At 35.2% G+C, this 27,914-nt stretch overlaps 1 protein-coding gene across 10 annotated transcripts in view; it reads left to right on the top strand.

Annotated features, from left to right (window-relative positions):
* LOC141564686 (KRAB domain-containing protein 5-like) overlaps positions 1–27,914 on the top strand; it is a 69,833-nt gene that overhangs the window by 13,823 nt on the left and 28,096 nt on the right. For 3 of the 10 annotated variants that reach the window (XM_074307455.1, XM_074307454.1, XM_074307453.1), the window contains exons 3-5: positions 340–466; positions 1,248–1,307; positions 1,768–1,863. The exons of 1 other annotated variant lie outside the window; for it this stretch is intronic. In XM_074307455.1, the coding sequence (XP_074163556.1) occupies positions 340–466; positions 1,248–1,307; positions 1,768–1,863 (283 nt within the window). Of the gene's footprint in view, positions 1–266; positions 467–1,247; positions 1,308–1,767; positions 1,864–14,844; positions 15,573–22,770; positions 23,420–27,914 lie in introns of those variants that run through there. 6 more of the 10 variants (XM_074307456.1, XM_074307457.1, XM_074307461.1 and 3 more) reach the window with 5 other exon arrangements.

Here is a 27,914-nt window from a genome sequence, read left to right as displayed (position 1 = left end):
CTCCTCTGCTGATTCTTATAACTCACTGGATTAGAACAAATATGTTCTTCTTGATTTAATGAGAAAATTTTCATAGGAAGTTATTTGTCAACTTTATTCTTTTTTTTTTTTTTTTTTTATTCAACTTTATTCTAAATGCAACTATAAGTTGCTTTTCTCATTAGCACTCCCTCCCTTTTTAATGACTGGTTTTAAATGTTGGCTCCAAGATTCATAAGTCATATGACCTTCAGCAGATCCCTTCTCTATCCCACCATTTCCTCTAGAACGTTGAGCAGGTTGGACTTGATAAATTCTGAAGTCTCTTTCAGCGGTAAAGGTTTGAATTTTGATGGTTAGGAGTCCCTGACATTCAAGGATGTGGCCGTGGACTTCACCCGGGAGGAGTGGAGCCTCTTGGACCGTTCTCAGAAAGAGCTCTACAAGGAAGTCATGCTGGAAAACTCCCAGAACCTGCTCTTCCTGGGTAAGCACACCTCCCCGAGGAACTCTGGATTTGCTACCCCAGGAGTGTCTTCCTCACTTCCCTAATATTCAGGATTTCTGAGCATTTATCAGTTATTAGAATTGTCAATGTGATAGTGTTCCCACAGGGTCATTCTGCCACTTGGTTTTCCCTACCAAAGGTCTTTGCATTTTGTGGTAGGAAGAAGGGACTTTGTTTTGTTTCTTTCCTATTTTAGGAAGCTACGGGTTACCAAACAAACAAGGGTTATAGACTTGGAACTAATCTTAGAGATTATCTATCCTAGTCCCCGACTGGACAAGAATTTTCTCTGCAGAATCTTTAAAAATTGTTCATGGGCTTTTCTTTGAAAATGGGCAGTAACCCCCCCCCCCCCATCCGGCAAGGTTACCGCTTCTTCTTAGGGATGGGTCTAGTCTTTAAAACAGCAGTTTAGCTTCACAGTGAGCCCAGACAGCTGGGCCTGAAAGATTATTCTTACTGAATTCAAATCTGGTCTTGCACATGATCTGTCTGTGTGACACCTTGACAAGTCCCTTAAGTCTAAATGGTCTCAGTTTCCTCTTCTGTAAAATGAGCTGGAATAGCAAATGGCAAACCACTCCAGCATCTTTGACAAGGAAACCCTCAATGGGATCGGGAAGAGTCTGAAGTGATTGAAAAATGACTGAACACCAAAATCTTTAAAAAGCTTTCTTATTAGCAAGCATAAATTTATGCCTCAAGTCTTGCCTTGTTTGATAAGTTTACCTTTTTTCTTAATTCTCCCCCCAAATAACAGCACAGAGAGGAAGAGGGGAAGAAAAAGGAATAAGCATTGATATAGCCCTCCTGTGCCCAGGTACTGTGCTGAATGCCTTAGAAATACAATCTCATCAGATCCTCAGAATACCCTCTGAGTTTGGAGTTATCACCCCACTTTACAACTGAGAAAACTTAGGTTAAGTGCTTTGCCCAGGAGCACAGAGATGCTAAGTGTCTGAGGCTGGATTTGCCTTCAGCTATTTCTGAATTCAGGTCCAGGGTTCTCATCACTAAACTTTCCAGCTAGCTCTAATTTCTAGCTAATGGAAGTTGTAGAACGTGTCTATGTTTCTATGAAGGAGGTAAAAACAGACTTTTCTACCTCCAAACTGGCTGTGATCTCCTCATCCTCAAGCTTCTACCCATAAATACCCTGTAAACCATCCTTGAGGATCCCTAGGAACCATCCTGTGCTTCTTGCTTCCATTTCCCCTTTCCCTAAGGAGGAGCAAAGTGTAAGTTTCTATCCTCATCCCTTCCATATTCTCTCTGGCCAGGAATCCCAGTTCTCAGAGAAGATTTGCTCTCCCATTCTGAGGACAAAGATTCATTGTGGAACCTGAATCCAAAAGGCGCAAGAAATTTGTGTCCTGGTGAGTGAGATGGAAGCAACTATATGAGAGATGGTCTCTCAGAAACATCTGTGTGGTGGTGAAGGGAATGCTGGGCTTGGGGCAGAAACATCTGCCTTGGAATTCTTTTTCCATATGCTTTTTATTAGCAAGATGATCCAAGAAAAGTTACTGAATCTCTGAGCCTCAATTTCCCCATCAATGAAATTAGAAGATTGGATCCCATGGCATTTCTCTTTCCTTCTAGTGATAAATCTACTATTTTATAAGGAATCATTGTTTAGAACTTTGGGGCATGGAAGCCTTCTGAAAATGTCCAGAAAGAGCTGATGCTCTTTCCTAGACCTTTTTTTTGAGTTAACAGACATTTATTAAGCACCTATCATGGCGGTACAGTAGAGTGCTGGGCCTGGAGTCAGGAAGCCTCAGTTTCCTGAAAGCCACTTGCAAGCTGTTTCCCTTGGAGAATCACTTAACCATTAATGCCTGAGTTCCTTATTTGTAAAAATGAGATAAGAAGTGTCTGAATTTATATTTGAACTCACGTCTTCTTGGCTTTAGGTTCAGCGATTTATCAACGGTGCCATTTGGCAACCTCGAGATGGAAAATGTTTCCAACATAGAGAATGTTTCAAACAGGAGAAATGAAAGATATGGGGAACTTTAAAAATAGGGTACCATCAATGAGATAGGACTAGAATGGTTAGGTGACAAAGTTGGGTGAAGATTATTTTCATTCTAAATTTCTCCTGTTGTTTCTGCTCCGTTCTCCGATTATTCTTTCCCCCTAAAGATTGAGGAGGGGACTAGGAGGATATGATAGAGAAAGCATAACTAATTATTGTTACTAAATGTGCTTGGTATAAATGTATCCATAGTAATGGAGACAAGTAGCAGAGTGCTTAAGGTAGCAGAACCCTACTCCATTTTGTGTATAAGAAATACTTTTGAAACAATGATTCACAGAGCATTAAAACAAATGTATCAGATACCATTTCATTTTGTAACAGAGTTTGGAACTCTACTCCCAGCCTCAACTCAGCTTTGGCCTACTGATAATCACTAAGCGATCAGTGAATTAAAGGCATTAAAGAAAGAGGGGGAAAAACTGATATCAGACCAGCCCAAAAGTATAGCTCCTTTTTATTGTCACAAAAAATTGGAAACAGATGTGAAATGACTAGAAAAAATAATGGTTTAAAAATAAAATAGAAGATAATTTGATCTTCAGGAATGATAAAAGGTACAATTTCAGAGAAATCTAAGATTTATTTTAACAGATACATAAATAAGTGAACAGAACCAGTAGAATAGTTTATACAGTAGCAACACTGGTCAATGTTTAACGAATAACCATGACTCCTGAATGGTGGTTCCCCAAATTGTCTATTCTTAGAACATTTTTGACCAACTCACAAATGTGTTGTTTTAACTCTCTAGTAATTTAAACTACTAGTCATTGAATTTATATTATTTTTATACTCTTATTTTTATACTTTTATACTATATATACACATTTTCATTCTCCATAAAATTTCATATGCTAAGCTGAGAATTTTATATATGGTGAATACAAAATAAATAGGATTGGCTGGCAGTTATGACATGATCTTAAACGTGGAAATGGAAAAAAAAATAAGGTTAAAAAGGATCAACAGGAAAATTATATTATGGTCAAAATATGGCAGATAATGAAGTCATATCAGTTTTTTTTTCTATTATTATAGCTTTTTATTTACAAGATATATGCATGGGTAATTTTACAATACTGACAATTGCCAAGCCTTTTGTTCAAATTTTTCCCCCTCTTTCCCCCCACCCCTTCTCCAGATGGCAGATTGACCAATACATGTTACATATGTTAAATTAAATACTATATATATATATATGTATATATATATATATATATATACATATATATACATATATATACATATACATATATAAACAGTTATTTTGCTGTACAAAAAGAATCGGACTTTCAAGTATTGTACCATTAGCCTCTAAAGGAAATCAAAAATGCAGGTGGACAAAAATAGAGAGATTGGGAATTCTATATAGTAGTTCATCTCCCAGAGTTCTTTTGCTGGGTGTAGCTGGTTCAGTTCATTACTGCTCTATTGGTACTGATTTGGTTCATCTCATTGTTGAAAATGGCCACATCCATCAGAATTGATCATCATATAGTATTGTGGTTGAAGTACACAACGATCTCCTGGTCCTGCTCATTTCACTCAGCATCAGTTCATGTCAGTCTCTCCAGGCCTTTCTGAAATCATCCTGTTGGTCATTTCTTACAGAACAATAATATTCCATAACCTTCATATACCATAATTTACCCAACCATTCTCCAATTGATGGGCATCCACATAGTTTCCAGTTTTTGGCCACTACGAAAAGAGCTTCCACAAACATTCTTGCACATACAGGTCCCTTTCCCTACTTTAAGATCTCTCTGGGATATAAGCCCAGTAGTAGCACTGCTGGATCAAAGGGTATGCATAGTTTGATAACTTTTTGAGCATAGTTCCAAATAGTTCTCCAGAATGATTGGATGTATTCACAATTCCACCAACAATGTATTAGTGTCCCTGTTTTCCCACATCCCCTCCAATATTATGCATTATCTTTCCCTGTCATTCTAGCCAATCTGACAGGTGAATAATGGTATCTCAGAGTTGTCTTAATTTGCATTTCTGTGATTAATAAAAGTCATATAAGTTTTTAGCATATGGGCAATAAATGGCATAATATTGATGGATCTGAATAATATGTAAAAAATCCTTGAATATTACTGAAATCTAATTTATGACCGGTGAAAATTCTGTCTCTTTCCTTCCTTAGCATATGAAATTTACAGTGCATGACTAAGTGATAGTACATGAAACCTGGCTATTATAGAGAAGCTGAAGGCTTTCTTGAGAACACCAAATTAAAAGGAAAAATCAGCAGAATCATTTGAATGAAAGATTAGAAGTTAAATGGAGAAAGGCCATGGAGTGCTAGGGATGGAGCACAGGCAGTCCTGGGATTTGAGATCTAGTATCTCCTGCAGGGATGTTGGTCATGAGCCCTTTTGAGCTCATGGCTTCATTACATTACATTATGTTACATAATGTAATTACATTAGATTAATGTAATTACATTACATAAAATATAATGAGAATCCTACCTATGTCACAGGTTTATTGTGAGCATCCAGTGTCATTGCTGTTGAAGATTTTCATTAATCATTTTTCAGTTGTGGCATTTTCAATTGATTCTGCCCATTGTTTTAAACTGGAGAGATAGACTATGTCAGCTTACTTTTTCCCATGGAAGGAAGAGAATTTTTTATATATGTGCCTACATATTATATTTTTTTGTTTCCTTCAGATGCAGAGACCAAATTTGAAGTAAATGAGACTGCTTTAAAGCTGAGCATTTTTGTGAAAAAATCTCACCAGCAAAGATTGAAGACTGATGGTCCCTGTGACTTTAGTTTGAGAGAAATCTGTGACTTAGGTATCAAGAGAGAAAAAAATCTAAATAATCACTGTGAATTTGATAAAGATATAAAAGGTTTCTGGCAACATTCAGGCTTAATTCAGTGTAAGAAAATGACTCCAGGAAATGATTGTTTTCTGAGTAGTGAAGATAGAGGATGCTTTAGTAAAAAGGATGAGCTCATGCAATGTTCTGAGAAGCCTCATGAAATGCAAATGTATCAAGGAAATCAATGGGAAATGGCCTTCAGCTTGAGTTCAGATGTCGTTAGACATCATAAAAGTTATATTGGAGAAATGCTTTATATAGGAAATGAAAATAGGAAAACCTTCAGCCAGAACTCAAAGTTTATTGACCATCAGAAAATTCACACTGCAGGGAAATCTTATGAATGTAATCTCTGTGGACAGACTTTCACAAATAGGTCTTGTCTTGGAATACATCAGAGAATCCACAGTGGAGAGAAACCACATAAATGTGATCAATGTGGAAAGGCTTTTACACAGAATAGCAATCTTTTGACACATCAGAAAATCCACAGTGGAGAGAAACCTTATGAATGTAATCAGTGTGGAAAGACTTTTGTACAGAAAAACAATCTTTTGACACATCAGAAAATCCACACTGGAGAGAAACTTTATGAATGTATTCAGTGTGGAAAGACTTTTAGAACAAAATCCACTCTGGCTATTCATCAAAGGATCCACACTGGAGAGAAACCTTATCTATGTAACCAATGTGGAAAGACTTTCAGACAGACGTCCACTCTTTATCTTCATCAGAGAACTCACAGTGGAGAGAAAACTTATGATTGCAATCGATGTGGAAAGACTTTTACAACAAGGTCCACTCTTTATTATCATCAGAGAATCCACCCTGGAGAAAAAACTTACACTTGTAATCAATGTGGAAAGACATTCACCAAAAAGTGCACTCTTGCTGTACATCAGAAAATCCACACTGGAGAGAAACCTTTTGAGTGTAATCAATGTGGAAAGACTTTAGCATATAGGGCCCATTTTGTTAACCATCTGAGAATTCACACTAGAGAGAAACCTTATAAATGTAATCAGTGTGGAAAGACTTTCCGACAGAACTCTGGTCTTGCTGTACATCAGAGAATCCACACTGGAGAGAAACCTTATATATGTAATCAGTGTGGAAAGGCTTTCACTCAAAATTCCAATCTTTTTATGCATCAGCGAATCCACACTGGAGTGAAACCTTATGAATGTAATGTGTGTGGTAAGGTTTTCACACAGAATGCCAATCTTATAAAACATGAGAGAACCCATAATGGAGAGAAACCTTATGAATGTAATCAGTGTGGAAAGGCTTTCAGTGTGAAATATAGTCTTCATGAGCATCAGAGAATTCATACTGGAGAGAAACCTTATAAATGTAATCAGTGTGGAAAGACTTTCACAAAAAGGTCCACTCTTGCTAGCCATTTAAGAATTCACACTAGATAAAACTTTATGAATGCAGTCAATGTGGAAAGACTTTCAGACAGAAGTCCACTCCTTATTTACACCAGAGAATCCACACTGAATAGAAAAAAATATGATTGTGATCAATGTGAAAAGTTTTTCATAAAAAAAGTTTACTCTTCCTAAACATCAGAAAATCCACACTAGGAAAAAAACTTTTTGAATGTAATCACGAATAGACTTTCCAAAAAGAACTTCAGTCTCGTTGTATGTCAGAGATGTCACTTTGGAGAGAAATCTTAGGAATTTAAACAGTTGGGTAAATCCTTCAAGGAGCAAATATCCCTTATTTTTCCATCAGAGAATTCTTAATAGATAGAAATATCGATGTAATGAATGAGGAAGGGTATTAACATGGAGTACTGAGCTTGTTCAACAACAGCTCGTTCTGGGTAAATGGGTTATATGGACTCAATATAGGAAGGCCTTTAATTAGAGCTATCTCTTTACATCAACAAGATTCCTACTGGAGTGAAGCCTTAAGAATTAGCTCAATGGGGATATGTAGTTCTCCAGTAAATGGAGATTACTAGACATCAAGATGTCTATGTGGGGGGGGAAAGACTGTTAAAATAAATGCCTTTTGTCAATGTCAAGGTCTTTATGTGAAGCTCATATGTTCGAGAAATCATGCTGGAAATAAAACTTCATGGATCCAATTAATGAGTAATGACCCCTTGCTGCAATATAGACATCCCAGATTTCATACTATTCAAAAAGTGCTATAAATACAATAAATGTTTTTGTAATCCTGTTTGGTATTCCTTTTTGATACTATTCCATAACATTTATATACCATAATTTCATTAGCCTTTATTAGTTGATTGGTACTCAGTTTTCCTCCCTGTTCTTTTGGTGATACTGAATGCCATGATTTCTACATCATTGTTTCTACAGTGATTTCTTTTTAAAAGTTTTTAAAAATAATAGTTTTTCATTTTTCAAAATTCATGCAAAAATAGTTTTCACCATCCTCCCTTGCAAAACTTTGAGTTCCAAAATTTTCTCCCTCTTTCCCTTCTTCTTCCTCTCAGCAAGTAATCCAGTATAGATTCAAATTCTTATACATCTCTACATTTATCATGCTGTGCCAGAAAAATCAGATCAACAGGGGAAAAATAAGGAAAAAAACAAGCAAACAACAACAACAAAAAGATGAAAATGCAATGTTGTGATTCACATTCACTATCTCCATAGTTCTCTCTTTAGATGCAGATGACTTTTCCATCACAAAAATTGGAATTGCCTTGAATCACCTCATTGTTGAAAAGAATCAAGTCCAAGTGATTTATTTAATCAGTAGACAGTGAATAGTTTGCTGTGCCTGGAACTACAAGTCCAGAATGTTAATTCAGTCCTTAATACTACCTAGCTGTATGATCCCAAGCAAGTCCCTTCACCTAATCTGCTTGATTTTCCATGTAGAACAGGCATAATAATAGCAACTACTCTACTCCTTAGAATTAATATGAAGAACAAATGAGACAATATATGTAAAAAAATAAAGTGAAAAAGCTGGCAAGTATTCATTTCATGGACTCTAAGAATCAGCAGAATATCTAAAATATGTGGACAATTTAGTTACTTTTCACTCAAATTTTCAGAATAGGTTAGAGGAAAGCACAAAATATAAAAAATGGGGCACTGGTTTTAGAATCAAGAAGATGGGTTCAAATTCTGACTCAAATGCTCTCTAGGTCTGTAATTCTTGCAAAGGAGTATCTTAAAGCTTGAGAAATTGAGCAGATCAGATGCAGAGTATATGTTTAAAAAAAGTGTGTACAATAAACTATTGTTTGGGTAATTCCAAAGACCCTAATTATGAGGCAATTTACTAATGACTTCAAAATACCAGAAAAATTGGAAAGTAGTCTGGCAAAAGTTAGGTATAGATTGACATCTCTTAGCATATCAATGTTAGCTTCAAAGGATATGTGACTTAGACATGAAAAGTCCCTTCAGATATATTGGAAGACTAATGAAGAAGGTATATTTTTCAGTTTTTGATAGTTCATCAAATGAGGACCAGAGAAGATTACAGAAAATAAAACAGCCATTTTCATCATCTTAAAAAATACTAAAATGCATCTAAAATGTAAATGGAGCAATTAACTGGGGAAAAGCTTTGCAGACTTTCTGTGATAAAGACTTCAGAAGTGATAGGCTCTTTGAAAACTGAGCATTGGGCATTTTAATTACAATCCTTTTTGATTTTGATTTTTTGTGTTTTTGGTTTTTTTTTAATTACAAACCATTTTAAAAACATCATGGACCACCTCATGTTCTATAAAAACAGATCTAATATGGTCTCACTGCAGTGTTAAAACTATTTTCTGATTATAACTTATTACTGTTAAATCTTGATTTTTTTTTTTTTTTTTTTTTTTTTTTTTTTTTTTGAGGCTGGGGTTAAGTGACTTGCCCAGGGTCACACAGCTAGGAAGTGTTAAGTGTCTGAGATTAGATTCGAACTCCGGTCCCCCTGAATTCAAGGCTGGTGCTCTATTCACTGCGCCCCCTAGCTGCCCCAAAATGTTGATTTTTCAAAGGAACTAGTTTGCAATGTGGATGAATCATTCAGAGTTTCTGAGGGAGTCTTAGCCTGTATGACAGTAATGGAAAAAAGAAAGTTAGATTGAAGAGAATTTTTTCCCCTTTTCTACTAGTTGTTTTTACTTTTAAAACAACCAAGGAAATAAATGCAACAGAACTTCAAATACATTTACTCTTTAATATATCACGTCAATGATTAATAGAAAAATTAATCTTTTATACAGTTTCTAGCAATTTCTTTTTTTGGTTAGTTTGTAGACTAAAAACAAAAGATAAATTTTCTTCTCTTACCAAAAGAGCTTGTAAAATTCTCACAAATTTGTGCATGAGTATTTTCAATGTATTCTGTTTATAAATCAAAGTGCATTAGTATGGTAGATAGAGCTTTGGTCCTGCAGTCAGGAAGACCTGAATTCAAATACCTCAGGCACTTAAAAGCATTGTGTCCCTGGACAAGCCACTTAACTTGTTCTTATTTCTGTTTGAAATGTGCAAAATGTGGATAGGCACAACACCAGACTTACAGAATTATAGTCAGGATCAAATGAACATCTCCAGAGTACTTAGCCCAGTCCTTGAATAGTAAGCATTATAAGAATGCTGGTTACTATTGTCATTATTTTGTTGTTATTAAATCAACTTGATGCAGAACCAAATTGAAGACTGATTCTGTTGGCTATTGAAGTAAATACTGCAGATTTTGTTCAAAGGAAAATATCCAACTTTAAAATGATTTTCATATTTTAGGCTGTGTTCCACATCTTCTAAGTTGTAACTTAACTAAAAATTTATTTGTAGCCAACAAAATCTATGAAATTTGGAAATTTGAACGGAAATCTTGAAAGTAATATGAATTATCGCTGGATTTAAAAATTCTTACAGATAGCTCTATTATGTCATAATTTATATTCTGGTTTTATAATTTAATTTTCATAATTAAGGTAGAATTAAATTTTGTATTTTATAATTACATACTGTAACAAAAGCATTAATTTGGAACCTCAAGGGAAAAACATTATCCAGGTCATCATTATAAGTATTTAATCCACAAATTATTTTTAAAAATTAAACATTAATTAAAGTATAGATCAAATAACCAGAAAGTTTCATGACACCCTTTTTATTATTGTTATTGTTAGGGTTCTAAGAACAAAATATTTTGGAAACTACTGTTCTGGGACCATGATTATTCATTGCATTGATCAGTGATGTTATAATATAATAAACCATTCTTAGCCCTCATTTCTCTCCATATTAGCTCAGACAATATAATTATATTTCATTATATTCTGAGATCATCTTTTAGTCAGTCCATAATATTTTGATTTGGTGATTACAGTGCTCATGAGAGGCAGGTTCAAAGTAACTCTACAATGACATAACTATTCTAACTGTATATAGAAAGCAAATTGGATATGTGCATACCTTTGAATGGATTTTCACTTGAATATCATCACTTTCTAACAGTTTGAAACAATTTGATTACTGGTTGATAAACTGGAAGAATATCTTGCACTTAGTTAAGAGTGGGTAGAGTTTGATGTAGTCTCTGTAAGTACCAAAATCATCATTTGATGATTATCAAGATAGGTTGGAATCACTGCAAAAATATTTTTTTCTTTAAACATACATGCATATTGTTTCAGAGGAAAAATAGATTTGCAACGAAACAGGCAATTTGCCACTTAAGATGCAATTAAAGAATTTTTGACTCTGATCCTTTTGGACCATGATCATGAACCTCCAAAAGAAAAGTCTGTAAACCACTAAATTTAGTTTATGCACAGCAAATGGAATAATATCTTTGAATCTGAATTGGGTTATTGTTCTTTGTTCTCAGATCAGTATCTTGAAGTCAAGGTACAATGTGTTTTTTTGTGGCTGGGCTAATCAATATAAACCTCAGAAAGTTGTCCCACACATCATGGACAAATAGTTCATATGAACATTCGGGGTGGAGATGTCTAAATTTGTGTACCTCACATTCTCCTTGAGCTACTGCAATTCTGGCTTTGCTCAAAAAGTACAGTGCCTTCTTTGATGCGGAGAAGCCATGCTGCATGGAGGAAATGTCTCTTATGTTTCCCAATCAATTCCAGAGTTTTTCAAAGATCTTGAGAATGTCTACATATCTATATCTATATAGATAGATATATGTGTGTGTTTGTATATATGTATATGTTCATATATATCCCTTCTCCTGACCTCCATGTAAGTATTTGCCTCGTATGAGTTCTTTGCACAACAGTCTTTTAGATGAACCTACAGAATAGAAATTGAATGCTTGAGGGTTCAGCTTAAAAAGAACTTCAGTGTATACTACCTTATCTTGTCAGGTTTTTCAGATTCTTCCTAAGATAATTCAAATGAAAATGCTTGTTTCCTGGCATGACACTGGTAGAATGTCCAGGTTTTACAGATATACAACATCAGCACAATCACTCTCTGCACTTTAGTTTGGTAGGCATTATATTCCCTCTTCTGACCCATCTTTTCCTTCGGAGCCTCCCAAACACTAAGCTAGTTCTGGCAATGCATGTGACAGCCTAATCCTCTATGTGTACATTACTGTCAAGGTAAGTGAGCTTATCCACAGCATTGAAAATTTCTCCATTTGCTGTAACCATTGATTCCACATAGGGAACTGGTGCTGGCAGGTAGAGAAGCTCTGCTTTCTTGGCATCAATAGTTAGACCAAAATTAACCCTAGCAATATAGAATCAATCTACACATTGTTGCATGTCAGCTTCGGAAGCTGCATTGAGTGTATAATCATCTTCAAACTAAATATTGTGCACCAACTCTCTTTGAAATAGGGTACCATTAACATGTGAAGGAAATAAAAAATGCACTTGGACAAAAATAGAGGGATTGGGAAATCTCCCAGAGTTCTTTTGCTGGGTGTAGCTGTTCATTTCATTACTACTCTATTGGAACTGATTTGGATCCTCTCATTGTTGAAAAGGTCCACAACCATCAGAATTGATCATCATACAGTATTGTTGTTGAAATATATAATGATCTCCTGATTCTGCTCATTTCACTCAGCATCAGTTCATGTGAGTCTCTCCAGGCCTTTCTGAAATCATCCTGCTGGTCATTTCTTACAGAACAATAATATTCCATAACATTCATATACCACAGTTTATTCAGCCATTCTCCAATTGCTGGGCATCCACTCAGTTTCCAGTTTCTGGTCACTACAAAGAGGGCTGCCACAAACATTCTGGCACATACAGGTCCCTTTCCTTTCTTTAAGATCTCTTTGGGATATAAGCCCAGTAGTAACACGGCTGGGTCAAAGGGTATGCACAGTTTGATCACTTTTTGAGCATAGTTCCAACTTGCTCTCCAGAATGTCTGGATGTATTCACAATTCCACCAACAATGTATCAGTGTCCCAGTGTTCCCACATCCCCTCCAACATTTTGCGTTATCTTTCCCTATCATTCTAGCCAATCTGACAAGTATATAATGGTATCTCAGAGTTGTCTTAATTTGTATTTTTCTGGAACATTGTTTCATATGGCTAGAAATAGTTCAATTTCTTTGTCTGAGAAGTGTCTGTTCATATCCTTTGACCATTTGTCAATTGGAGAATGTCTTGATTTTTTATAAATTAGAGTCAATTCTCTATATATTTTGGAAATGAGGCCTTTATCAGAACCTTTGATTGTAAAAATGTTTTTTTGCTTCCTTTCAAATATTGTTTGCATTTTGTTTGTAGAAAAACTTTTCAATTTGATATAATCAAAGTTTTCTATTTTGTGATCAATAATGATCTCTAGTTCTTCTTTGGTCATAAATTCATTCCTCTTCCATAGGTCTGAGAGGTAAACTATCCTATGTTCCTCTAATTTATTTATAATCTCATTCTTTATGCCTAGGTTATGAATCCATTTTGACCTTATCTTGGTGTGTGATGTTAAGTGTGAGTCAATGCCTACTTTCTGCTATATTAATTTCCAATTTTCCCAGCAGTTTTTGTCAAACAGTGAATTCTTATCCCAAAAGCTGGGGTCTTTGGGTTTATCAAACACTAGATTATTAAAGTTATTGTCTATTTTGTCCTTTGAACCTAACCTATTCCACTGATCAACTAGAATATTTCTTAGCTAATACCAAATGGTTTTGATAACTGCTGCTTTATAATATAAATTTAGATCTGGTACAGTTAAGCCACCTTCATTTGATTTTTTTTTTATTAGTTCCCTTGAAATTCTTGACCTTTTGTTTTTCCATATAAACTTTGTTGTTATTTTTTCTTTTCTTTTCTTCTCTTTTTTTTTTTTTTTTTTTTTTTTTTTCCTGAGGCTGGGGTTAAGTGACTTGCCCAGGGTCACACAGCTAGGAAGTGTTAAGTGTCAGACCAGATTTGTAACATGGTCCTTCTGAATTCAGGGCTGGTGCTCTATCCACTGAGCCACCTAGCTGCCCCTATTGTTATTTTTTCTAGGTCAGTAAGAGAGCACTTCTGAAATATTTAAAAAATTTGATTCTCACTCCACTCCTAGATGGTGGGTACTAGTATTCCTTATTTCCTCATAAAGAACTTGAGACAAAGAGAGGCACTCTAACTACTTATCCATGCTAGAGAATTAGTAAGTATTGTGGCTGGATTTTGAATTTAAATTTTCCTGACTCCAGACTCCACTCTCTATCCTCTCTTCATCCAGAGGCTTCATGGTAGAAAATAATTTCCCACTTTTAAAGATGCTTTAAATTTTGTTGTTTAAACTCTTCTGACTCCATCAAATAGCACCCCATGCCCTTCTATTCTCCACTCTTTCCCAAAGTCTGTTCAAGCTTATGTTCATGGTTTCTATGATATTCTCTCTCCATCTCACCATCTGCCACCTGCTTTCTCCTTTTACCTTCCATTTTTCCCAATCTCAAGGTCTTTTCCAATGAATCCTGTCTTCTCATGTGGTCTCATATGGTAAAAGTAACTTCATGAAACTACACATGAAGCTTTGGCTCCAGTATTTATCCTCCTAATGATTAGCCTGAATTAATTTAAGTATTAATTGATTTGGTTTTCTTGCTGTCTAAGGGACTCTCAAAAGTCTTCCCCAGTACCACAGTTGGATAGTATTAATTTTATGGTACTCAGTTTTCTTTATAGTCTAAAACTTTAGTCATGCAATACAACTGGAAAACCATACTTTTGACTCTATGGGCCTTTGTCAGGAAATGATATTTTTTAGTATGCTGTCCAGATTTGCCTTCTTCTTCCACTGACATACCAGCTACACTTTCCCAGAAACTACAGAATGACTATTGCTATACAGTTCCTTTGAAAATCAGAGACAAGAAACATGACATAAGTAGAAGTTAAGTTCAAATTAGAAAATAGCCTTAACTCTGAAATGAGAGGTGATAGAAGGTCTATTATAGAATGGTGGAGATAGTCCTTGATAGTTTCAAGATGATTTATAATACCCATGCCTATTGATGGTTTTTTTTTTTTCAGAGAGCTTCCCATATGCCCAGAAAAAGTGCAAACAATTGTAAGATTTTGATCCGCTAATGACAGCACCGATGAGAAGCAATTGCAAGATTACTCTAGAATGGAGGAATTATTCAGATGCAGTGTACAGTGTATAGTGTACAGCAAGAAATGAGATTACATGGAAAGATTTACATGAACTGATGCTGAGTGAAGTGACAAGAAGCAGAACATTGTAGATAGTAAAAGCAAAATTGTACAGATGATTAAACTGATTGATAGATTTTGCCTTTCTCAGCAATACAACGATCTAAGACAATTTCAAAAGATTCCTTATGGGAGATGTTATCTTCATTCAGAGAAAGAATTATGGAGTCTGAATGCAGATTAAAGCATGCTATTTTCACTTTTTTGTTTTTTCTTTCTCATGGTTTTTGCCTTTAATTTTGATTCTTCTTTTGCAACACTACTAATGTGGAAATATGATTTTTTAAAATGAAGTTACATGTATGTCACTGTCCATTCATCAGAAATTGATTTGTACTTAAAGATCAAATCTTTCTAATAGTTTAGAAACAATTGGATGACATGTTGAGAAACATTTTAAGATAAACTGCATTTAGTGAAAAATAGAATTTGATGTAATCATAGCAAACTTTTTGCATGCCTGATTTGGGTTTGGGATTTGTTTGGGATCAATGCACAAATGCAAAAGAACATAAGAATAAAAGGAGTATTCCTTAAAACATTAAGTGGTGTCTATCTAAAACCATCATCAAGCATTCTCTGTAAAAAAGGTAACTTAGAACCCTTCCAATAAGAGGTAAAACAAAGATGCCACTACTATTATTCAGTATTACATTAGAAAAGTTAGCCTTAGCAGTAAGAAGGGGGAAAAACAATTGAAGGAATTAGAATAGACAATGAGGAAAGAAAACTTTCACTGTTTGAAAATGATATGATATGTATGGGACTGCCTGCCATTTAGGGGAGGGGGTGGAGGGAAGGAGGGGAAAATTCGGAACAGAAGTGAGTGCAAAGGATAATGTTGTAAAAAAATTACCCATGCATATGTATTGTCAAAAAAAAAAAGTTATAATTATAAAATTAATTTAAAAAAAAATGACATAATGGTACTTAAAGAATCTTAGAGAATCAACTAAAAATGTGTTGAAATTATTAATGACCCATTCATTTCTTAATATTAGATTTAGCTTTCAATTAATTTTAATTTTATTGAACACATTTTTATAACATTATGATCTGAAGATGTATTTAATATTTTTGCTTTTCTACATTTGAGTGTATGGTTTTTATGTCCTAATACATGATCAGTATTTATGTAAGGCCATGTACCACTGAGAAAATTTCATATTCCTATCTTTCCATTCAATTTTTTTTCTTCCCAAAGGCCTAATCTTATCTCACTTTCCTAAAATTGTATTTGCTTAACTTCTTTCTTGGCTATTATTATTATTATTATTATTATTATTATTTGGTTAGATTTATCTAATTCTGAGAGGAAAAATTTCAAGTCTCTAATCAGTAAAGTTAGACTGTTTCTTCCTGTAACTCATTTAATTTCCTCTTAACAATTTCACATGTTTAATATTGCTCTTGCTTTACTGTCTATGGTATTATTTCTTTCTTTCAAGATGTAGTTTTATTCTTTATCTCTTATAATTAGATCTCTTTTGCTTTATTTGTGTCTGAGAATATGATTGCTAACCCTGCCTTTTTTTTTTTTAAACTTATCTGATATAATATAATATAATAATATAAATCTTCTTCAAGCTTTTATCCTTATTCTGTGTCTCTGTTTCAAATGGGCTTCTTGTAAATAATATTGCAGGATTCTGGTTTTTAATCCAATATACTATCTCCTTTTATAGGGGACCACCAAATGCAATCATCTTTCTCACCTCTTTTATTCTTTTGGATATTATGTCATTAAAGTAACTTACATTTGTGCCCTCTGTCTCTGATAATGAGAAAGTTCTTCAGAGTTACAAGTATCACCTTTCTGTGTAGGGAAGTAAATAACTTAATCTTATTAAAATCTTTATTATTTCTTTCCTATTTGCTTTTTTGTTCTCTTGAGTCATGTACTTGAAAATCAAATTTTGTATTTGAGTCTGATCTTTTCATCAGGGATACTTGAAAGTTTTCCATTTCACTGAATGTCCATTTTCCTCCAGAAGAACTATACTCATTTTTCTAGGCTGAGGGATTTTTGATTGTAATCCTAGTTCTTTTACCTTCTGGACATCATATTCCAGGCCCTTTGGTCCTTTTTATAAAGAAACTGTTAAATCCTGTGTAATCCTGACTTCTCCATGATCTTTGAATTGTTTCTTTCTAACTCCTTGCAGTACTTTCTCCTTGAAATTTCGCTACAATGTTCCTGGGAGTGTTCATTTTGTATCACTCTCCAGAGGTGAGTGGTGTCTTCTTCCAATTTCTATCACACTCTCTGGTTCTAGGATATCAAGATAATTTTTCTTGATAATTTCTTTAAGGAGGAGATCCAAGATCTTTTTTTGATCATGGCTTTTAGGTAGTTCAATAATTCTCAAATAAGATTCTGGATCAATTTTCCAAGTCAGTTGTTGATATTTCAGTCCTCCTATCTTCTTCCTTGATTATTGCTATCAGGTTACCATCTTCCCAAGCCTTACAATCCAGGAATCACCTCTCGTTATCTGTTATACACTCACAACCCCTCTTTCAATTTTTTGTAAAGCCCTATTGAGTCTACTTTTAATAATAATAATAATTAATAACAATAATGGCTTTTTATTTTCAAAATATATGCAAAAATAGTTTTTAACACTCACCATTGAAAAACCTTTTGTTGCAAATTTTTCTCCCTCCCTTCCCTTTATCCCCATCCCCTAGACAGCAGGTAATTCATTATAAGTTAAACATGTAAAATTCTTCTAAACAGATGTCCACATTTATCATGCTGCAGAAGAAAAGCAGAATTGATTCTGCTTTTCTACTCTCACTACTTTCTTGGTTCACACTCATATAACCTCAAACCTATGGTATTACAAGACATTGCTGGCTGGTCTCACTGCCTCAGTTCTCTCTTTAGTTTACTTAATCCTCCATGCAACATCAAATTCACTTTCCTAAATAAAGCACACTTTTGACCACATCATCCCTCACTCAACAAGATCCAGTGGCTTCCTACCACCAGGATTGAACACAAAATCTCTGGTGGTTAAAATCCTTCATCTTCTTCTCCCCCCCCCCCCTTTCTTTGGCTGCTCCTCATGCCTAGAAAACTTATTGTGATTTCCTTGAAGTGACACCTAAAAACCTACAATAATATAATAATCCTTTCCCAGTTTTTTCCTTTCATTCCTTCCCCCTCTTTATTAGTCTAATTTATCCTGGAGACAGCAGATCTCTACATAATTGTTTCCCAGTTTTCTTCCCCATTAGATTGTGGATTCCCTGAAAACAGGGATCATCCCTCGCCTTTCTTTGTAGCTACAGCCCTTAACATTGTTTCTGGCACACAGTAGGTATTTAATAGATATTTGTTGACTTGAAAAAAAAATATGGGACAACTTCATTCCTTTTTTGGATGTTTTCAGATTTCCCTACCCCAAAGTTTTAAACAATGACTTCTTATAGGATTAGAAGTGAAAGTCCATAGTGTCCAATTTCTTAATTTCACAGATGGGAATACTAAGGCTCATCTTGTTCAAAAGCATTTAAAAAAGAATTTCCCCCCTTTTTATTGCTTGCATGCAGATCGTTTTAGCAATTTCCCTACAACCCAGGTGTTTTCTGTGATAACAGCCCTCATACCTGCTCTCATCTCATTCACCTGGACAGGAATTTCTTGGGGCTTTTTGTTCCAAGATGGGCGATGTTTTCTTATCTTCAAAATGGGAAAGCAAATCTTCTCTGAGAATTGGGATCCCTTGGTATGAGGAAAAAGGAAGAGATGAGGACAGAGAGAAAAATAAGACTTTATTCCTCTTTAGGGAAAGAGGATATATGAGCAAGAAGCACAGGTTGTTGTCTGTCTTTTGTTTTTGAAGAGGACCAAGGCATCAGGAAGATGACACCATGACATGCAAGTGAATTGGACTTGAGGGAGGGTTGTGCAAGGTCACCTGCCTCACTTTCCCATCCAGAGCCATTTAGATCCAGTGGCAAGGCTTCTTATAACCTTTCAAGGATGATTGACATGGTATTTATTATTGGAAGTTTAGGGATTAGTAGGAAATCATGCAGCCAATTTGGAGCTAAAAAATTCTGTCTTGGTCGCCTTCATAGAAAGATGGTCCTATTCCACAGCTTCCATTTTCTAGAAAACAGAGCCAGCTGGTAGTTCAAGGAAGAGAACCCTAGGTCTGTATTCAGGAAGATCTGAGTTCAATTCCAGCTTCAGACACTTAGTTTCCTCAACTGTAACACGGAAATAATAATAGCAACAAACTCAAAGGGAATTGTGAGGCCCCATAGGATAATCTTTATAAAGTACTTAGCACAGTGCCTGACACATAGTAGGTATACATAAATGTAATTTTTCTTTTTTAATAATATTTTATTTTTTCCAATTACATGCAAAGATAGTTTTCAACATTTTTATAAGATTTTGAGTTCCAAATTTATCTCCCTTTCTTCCTATTCTTTTCTCTCCCCAAAACCACAAGCAATCTGATATGTTATACATGGGTATACATAAATTTATATTTCCCATCAACTGCCTTAGAATTTAGGGGAAGAGTGAAACAAAGGTAAATTTCTTGGACGGGGCAAGATTAGGAGTAAAGAGCTACAAATTTATACTTATTAACAAAATGAGATTTTTAAAGATTAGACTTGTTCTAAAGAGGGAGTCATTGCCTTGTTGGATAGGCAGTTCCCTTCATTGCTCATCCTCAAGGAAAAGTTGCATGAGCACTTTTCGGAGATTTTGTAGGCAAAATTCACCTCTAAGAAGGGGCTAGGCTAGATAACCTCTGAGAATCAATTCCAAGTCTAAAATTTTATAACACTTATTTTTGTACCAAGAAGCCACAAACATTAGGAATGATACAGTTTCAAGAGCAACAGAGTCCCACTTTGCTATCACAAAATGCAAAGACCTTTCCCATATTAGGAAAATCAGGGAGTTGGGGGAACTTAGGAGAGACTAACATTTTTGTCTTTCTAATAATTGATAAATGCTCACACCCTATACACTAGGGAAGTAAGGCATCCCTTTGATGACAGATTGAGCTCTCAGGAGAAGTTGTTCTTACCCACAGAGAGCAGGTTCTGGGAATTTTCCAGCATGACTTCCTTGTAGAACTTTTTCTGAGAATGGTCCAAGAGGCTCCACTCTTCCTGGGTGAAGTCCACGGCCACATCCTTGAATGTCAGTGACTCCTAAACCATGAAAATTTAAAACACAGAACTGAAATCCTTTTTCATCCAACCATTCTGGAGAGCAATTTGGAACTATGCCCAAAAGGCTACCAAACTCTGCATACCCTTTGATCCAGCAGTGTTTCTACTGGGCTTATATCCCAAAGAGATCATAAAGAAGGGAAAGGGACCCACATGTGCAAAAATGTTTGTAGCAGCCCTTTTCATTGTGGCAAAAAACGGGAAACTGAGTGGATGGGCATCAGTTGGAGAATGGCTGAGTAAGTTATGGTAAATCAAGGTAAAGGAATACTATTGTTCTACAAGAAATGAACAAGAGGATGATTTTAGAGAGGCTTGGAGAGACTTTCATAAATTGATGCTGAGTGAAATAAGCAGAGCCAGAAGATCCTTATACACAGGGACAATAAGATTATATGATGATCAATTCTAATGGACTTGGCTCTCTTCAACAATGAGATGATTCAAACCAATTCTAATGGTCTAGTGATGGAGAGAATCAGAGAGAGGACTGTGGAGACTGAATGTGGATCAAAGCATAGTATTTTCATCTTTTTTAAAATTGTTATTTGATTGCTTTTTTTTTTCCCTTTCTACTTCTTCCCCCATTTTTCTGATTTTTCTTGTGCAATATGATAAATGTGGAAATATGTTTAGAAGAATTGCACATGGGGAGTAAGGGTGACTATTGAAGACTATCTTTGCATGTATTTTGAAAATAAAAAGCTATTATTCAAAAAAAAAAAAAAAAAAAAAAAGAAGCAGCAAGATTAACCAGATGTGAAAATGTCTTGATACTTCTCATCTCTTTTCCCAACTTGCTACATATAGAGCATGTTTGGATAATGTGTTCTTATTTGATAGACTCTCATTTCATTATCTGCCATTTTCATTAGTGTTATAATTTGCTTTTGCAGAGACTCTGTTGCTTAGGGCCTGTTAATGTGTATGAGGTTCATTAAGCATGCATGCTTGCATAAAGCTGGAGTTCCCTATAGATCCCAGCTGGTTTTAGCCAGCCTTAGGCCTGGGCTCCCTTATCAGGAACTTTGTAGTTTAGCTAATTCTTTGACTCACTAGGATATCTTAACGGGATACTTCACTCTTCCCTTCAACCTGACTTTCTGTTTGAATAAATAATTTTGTGACTACAAGCATTACTGCAGACCAAGATAGTACAGAGTACCACTATGACTTCCCCACCAATTCCTTATCTTTATAACCCAAGTTTCAACATCTGTGGAAACAGAACATTATTCTCCCATCATTTATCTTTTTAAAAAAAGTAACAGCTTTTTCAAAGTTGCAGGATACAAAATAAACCCACATAAATCATCAGCATTCTTATATGTCACTACCAAAATCCAACAGAGTTACAAAAGAGAAATTCCACTTAAAATAACTACCAGTGTATAAAATATTTAGGAATCTATCTGCCAAGGGAAAATCAGGAACTATATGAGCAAAACTACAAAACACTTTCCACACAAATTAAGTCTGATCTAACCAATTAGAAAAATATTAAATGCGCTTGGATAGGGCGAGCAAATATAATAAAGATGACAATACTCCCTAAACTAATCTATTTATTTAGTGCTATACCTATCAGACTCCCCAAAAAACTATTTTAATGACCTAGAAAAAATGATAACAAAGTTCATATGGAAAAACAAAAGGTCAAAAAATCAGATGAAGGTGGCCTAGCTGTAGCAGATCTAAAATTATATGATAAAGCAGCAGTTACCAAAACCATTTGGTATTGATTAAGAAATAGAGGAACATAGGATACTTTATCTCTCAGACCTGTGGAAGAGGAATGAATTTATGACCAAAGGAGAACTAGAAATCATTATTGATCACAAAATAGAAAACTTTGATTATATCAAATTGAAAAGTTTTTTGTACAAACAACACTAATGCAGATAAGATTAGAAGGGAAACAATAAACTGGGAAAACATTTTTACGGTCAAAGGTTCTGATAAAGGCCCCATTTCCAAAATATATAGAGAATTGACTCTAAATTATAAGAAATCAAGCCATTCTCCAATGGATAAATGGTCAAAGGATATGAACAGACAATTCTCAGATAAAGAAATTGAAACTATTTCCAGCTATATGAAAAGATGCTCCAAGTCATTATTAATCAGAGAAATGCAAATTAAGACAACTCAGATACCACTACACACCTGTCAGATTGGCTAGAATGACAGGGAAAGATAATGTGCAATGTTGGAGGGGATGTGGGAAAATAGGGACACTGATCCATTGTTGGTGGAACTGTGAATACATCCAGCCATTCTGGAGAACGATTTGGAACTATGCTTAAAAAGTTATCAAACTGTGCATACCCTTTCACCCAGAAGTGTTACTACTGGGCTTATATCCCAAAGAGATCTTAAAGAAGGGAAAGGGACCTGCATGTGCCAGAATGTTTGTGGCAGCCCTTTTTGTAGTGGCCAGAAACTGGAAACTATGTGGATGCCCATCAATTGGAGAATGGCTGAATAAATTGTGGTATATGAATGTTATGGAATATTATTGTTCTGTTTGACCAGCAGGATAATTTCAGAAAGGCCTGGAGAGACTTACATGAACTGATGCTGAGTGTAATGAGCAGGATCAGGAGGTCATTATATATTTCAACAACAATTCTGTATGATGATCAATTCTGATGGACGTGCTCCTCTCCAACAATGAGATGAACCAAATCAGCTCCAATAAAGCAGTAATGAACTGAACCAGCCACACCCAGCGAAAGAACTCTGGGAGATGACTGGGAACCACTCCATAGAATTCCCAATCCCTCTGAAGAGGGAAACTGAGGTCGGAGACCCTAAAAAGTTATTTTGACTTTAACCTTATGACCTAGAAGTCAGCTAACCCCACCTCTGTTAAGTACCACTAATTTACCTTTCTATAGAGTTCAGCTGACACTACCCAAGTTTTCTATAGAGCTATCCTCCTATTTAACTTTCAATAGAACTGAATTAATGTTAAGTACCACCACTTAAGCTCTATATAATTTGAACTATCACTAATCAAACTTTCTATAGCCTTACTGAAGCCTATTCAAATCCAAAATCTCTGTATTGTCTCAAATCTTATTTGCAAGGGTGGGAAGAATGGGCCGAACCGACAGAACTCTAATTCCATCACCGAGTTCTGTTCCACTATCTCTCGATGACTTAAAATAAACTTTTATTTTTAATTTAGTAAATTCTTTTACTTCACCCCAGCCTTGTCTCACGCATAAAAAGCTTGGAGAATCTCCCAACACCTATTTTTGTCCACCTGCATTTTGGATTTCCTTCACTGGCTAATTGTAAGCTATTTCAAAGTCCAATTCTTTTTGTACAGCAAAACAACCATTTGGACATGTATACAGATATTGTATTTAATTCATACTTTAACATATTTAACATGTATTGGTCAACCTGCTATCTAGGGTGGGGGGGAAGGAGGGAAAAAATTAGAACAAAAGGTTTGGCAATTGTCAATGTTGTAAAATTACCCATGCATATATCAGGTAAATAAAAACTACAAATAACAATAATAATAATAATAATAATAATAGCTTTTTATTTTCAAAATACAGGCAAAGACATTTTTTAACATTCACCTTGCAAAAGCTATATTTCAAATTTTTCGCCCTCCTTTTCCCATTCCCTCTTCTAAATGGCAAGTATAGATTAAACATATGCAATTCTTCTAAACATATTCCCACACTGACCATGCTGCACAAGAAAAATCAGATCCAAAAGTGAGGGAAGGAAAGGAGAGGGAGAAAAGCAATTAAACAACAACAAAAAAAAGTTCTATTATTTTTTTACGGAAAGGAATTTGGATTTGGGAGAAGCCATTAAAGAAATATGCCATTGACTGGCAAATTAGAGAGTTCAGCAGACTAATCAGTTAGCTATAATAAAGAGAAAGTCACCATTAAAGGGAAGGCATTATGAGAAAGAGATGGAGTATCTCTTAGTGGGTTTAATCTTGAAAAGGGCTTATAAGTCTTATCAGCTTTATTTCTCTACCTTATCACTTTTTGGGAGCATGAACACTTAATGAATGAACTTCATACACATGGACCAACAAGTCCTAAATAATAGAATCTCTGCAAAAACAAATTATAGCACAATAAACTTCCTTTGGAGGAGAGGCCTGAGCTCCAAGACCTGGTGAACTACTTGCTCAAAACCTCTCACTCATCTTAGCTGGTTTTTGCCTGCTTGGGCCCCTTTATCAGGAATTTAGTGGTCAGTTAAACTGTTTTGTTTGTTTGTTTGTTTTTAACTTAAAACCCTGATAGTCTGTGGTCGCTTTCTTATCTTATGGTTTCTTTGGCAAGCCTAAGCAGCATCTGTGCAAGCAGAATTTGTTAATCTTTTCTCACAGGTTTTAAAAGCAAATGACTAGAGAGGTTGGTAGGAAAAGCAATTGATAAGATTGAAGATTTTGAAAGGAAAAAAAAAAAAAAAGGTTTCTCTCTTTAAGTCCTACCCCCTTACTCCTTACTGCAAGGATGGGTGAATGAGTTAGAGAAAGAAAATATATTCAGTGTAATTCATGCTATGTTAATTTCTTTTTTCTATTTTTTTTCTCTCTCATGGTTTTTTCTTTCAGTTCTGATTTTTTTTTCTCCCAACAAGATTCAGAAAGTAATGTGAATTAAAAATAGATAAATTTTAAAAAGAAAAAAATAAGTTTAAAAAAAAAGAAAATATATTCAGTGAAGATGCTAAAAGCAAGTAGAAATGTCATATCAGAGTGGGAGGGAAATGGGACAGGCAGTTTTAGAGAGGCTTTGGTCAAGGTCCATAGGGAGATTTGTGTATGGAAGGGTAAGTGAGAGAGTTTGGGCATGTAGTTTGGGCATGTAGCCATGAAAAGAGCATCTCTTGAAAGGGATTAAGAGATTGGAAACTCTTGGGAAAACAGAAAAGCAGCACGTTGTTGCTTTCAAAATTCTAGACCGTGAGCACCTTGCAACTGCATTATCAGACTTAATAAGTGAAATCATGCAGACCTGTAAACCCATGCCAGGGAAACAAATTCAAGGTGAAGGCCTGCATCTTGAAGCAAAAACTGGCACTTAACCCTTTCCTAGGGCTCAAAAGAGAAAAGGTTTGTGTGAATTGGGAAAACACCAAAAGGCTACCGAGTTTGACTGAAACATCTGCTTAGAATTTAGGGAATCTCACAAACGAAAAGTGAAATATCATCAATTTTAAGATAACTTTTTAAAGCGATGTGTGTGTTACTTCTAGATATTTTTGTGTTCTATCTGAATTTTAAGAAGTGTCTTGTTTCTTTTCTAACTCAAGAGGGAAACTCATTTGAGGTTTGCAACCCCAAGCTCTCCTCTAAGAACTTCCAGAGGTACAAAAGTTTTTGGGAAAAAAATCTTATTAGTTGTGTCTAAGACGGTCAGTAAATACAAATTTCTGAAACTGTAGAACTGAGATTTGGCTTGTACCTAGAAGCTTGTGGAAAATGTTTAAAACAAGCTAAAAGTGTAATTACTGGGTATAGAAAGGTGGGGATGAGGTGAAAAACCTCTTCTGGATTGGTTTTACATTTTGAAATAACATCTAGAGATATGGAAAACAAAACAAAGCTCCCTTTTCTTTTAAATAGAATGTGTATGTGGGCATGTCAAAGAGCAAAGAAAGGGAAGGTCAAAGGTGAGCAAAAGGGAGTAGCTAGAGTACCAAACTCAGCCCCCATCTGGAGCCCCTTTGGATTCCTCTTAATTTGCAAACTTGTTAAGTTTCTTAATATCATCAGCCTTAGGATCAATATAAATTGTGAATTTTCTGTGATGAAACTCTTCCTATTGCAATTATTTGAGACAATCACTATTAACTGGTACATGCTAAAATTGTAAACCTGTTCAACAGTGAAGTATCACTATTGGAAATTTAAATCTATATTTAAGCAAAGTTTTCTTGGGTAACTTATTCAATCACTCCCTTGACCAAAAGCAGCCCTGTAAATCAGATTCAACTTTATGCCCCGCCTCCAGTTTGAAGTAGCCATGACTTTTTTTTTTTTTGCTTGCTGAGGCAATTGGAGTTAAGTGAATTGTCCCAGAGTCACACAGCTAGCTAACACACAGAGCCAGCGTTAAATGTCTAAGCCAAATTTGAACTCAGGTCCTCCTGATTTTAGGGCTGGTGTTCTATCCACTGCACCACCTAGCTGCCCCTAGTAGCCATGACTTCTGTAGAAGACAGACTTCAATCCTTGCTCCCAGAATTCCATCTCCTCAAAAGACAAAAAGGGGGTAAGAGGAGATGATAGGTCACAGCTGAGTATTTACTCAGAGCCATGTAATATAAAACATATTATTGTTTTTTATTTCCCTCCTGTTTGGATTAAGTTTGTTGAATCCCTTTGTTAAAGTTAAGCCTTCCAGGTTACAAGTTTTTAGTTTAAAGAGAAATGTTCAATGAAATTAGTTACTTTTGAGGAAGATCAAAATATAGATGAACAATGTGAGATGATGTTAAAAGTTTGAAGGAAGCAGAATCCTTATTAAAAGAAAAAGGGGGAAAGTGTGAGAAAAGATCAGCAAATTCTGCTTCTTCAGATGCTTAGGATTACAAAAGAAATCATGATATAAGGTCAGCCACTGGCTCCTGCTCATTACCTTGATTAGTCAGGGTCTTAAGGAACAGTGTAATCACAAAGTTCCTGATAAAGGGGCCCAGGCCTAAAGTTGGCTAAACCTGGCTAGGATCAAGGATGGAACACCAGCTTCTAGCCACCACACATGCTGAATGAAACTAGGTTATCATCTTTGAACATGGGATATATGACCAAAGAGGGGGAACACAAAAAGGGGGGGGGGATATATAAGATTGTAATCCCCAGGGGCTTCAGCCAATCCAAGCCTTTAAGGGAAGGTGAAGAACCAAACTAATAGTATAGAGCTTGTTCTCCCTTCTGTATCAGTATGTAAACTCAGATGGAATTTTCACACCTGCTTCTGCAGGAAGGTATCAAAAGTTAAAACTGCTTCACTCATCCTGCATCTGTGAATTCACTGTGCCCTTTTTGGGGTTCAGAAAATTGCTTCTTACAAAGAACTGTGGAATCTGAATGAATGCTGATTGAAGCATGCTAGTTTCACTTAAATTTTTTTCTCATTTTTTCTATTTTGTCCCAATTCTTTTTTTTTAAAACATGACTAATATGGAAATATATTATATATATGTATGTATGTATATATATTATATAATGTATTATATTATATATTATATAATGTATTATATTATATATTATATAATGTATCATATTAGATTGTTTGCTGTCATGGGAGGAAGGAAGGAGAGAGAAAAATTTGGAACTCAAAATGTTATAAAATTGAATGTTGAAAACTATATATATAAGGGGCAGCTAGGTCAGGAGGACCTGAGTTCAAATCTGGTCTCAGACACTTAACACTTCCTAGCTGTGTGACCCTGGGCAAGTCACTTAACCCCAGACTCAGGGGAAAAAAAAAGAAAACTATATATATATTTGGAATAGAATAAAATACTATTAAATGAAAATACTTTACCCATTCCAATGTATCCTAAATTTGGCTAATAAAATGATTTTCCCTATATTACTGGTTCAAACGTGTTTCTCCTATTCAATAAATTCTGTTTTTTATCTTTGGCTTGCCTGTGCATATTTTTCTTGTGGTCTCACT

The sequence above is a fragment of the Sminthopsis crassicaudata genome, chromosome 3, assembly GCF_048593235.1.
Source record: "Sminthopsis crassicaudata isolate SCR6 chromosome 3, ASM4859323v1, whole genome shotgun sequence".
NCBI lineage: Eukaryota > Metazoa > Chordata > Mammalia > Dasyuromorphia > Dasyuridae > Sminthopsis > Sminthopsis crassicaudata.
The sequence above is the reverse complement of the archived record's forward strand: the minus strand, read 5'-3'. Positions and strand labels throughout refer to the sequence as shown.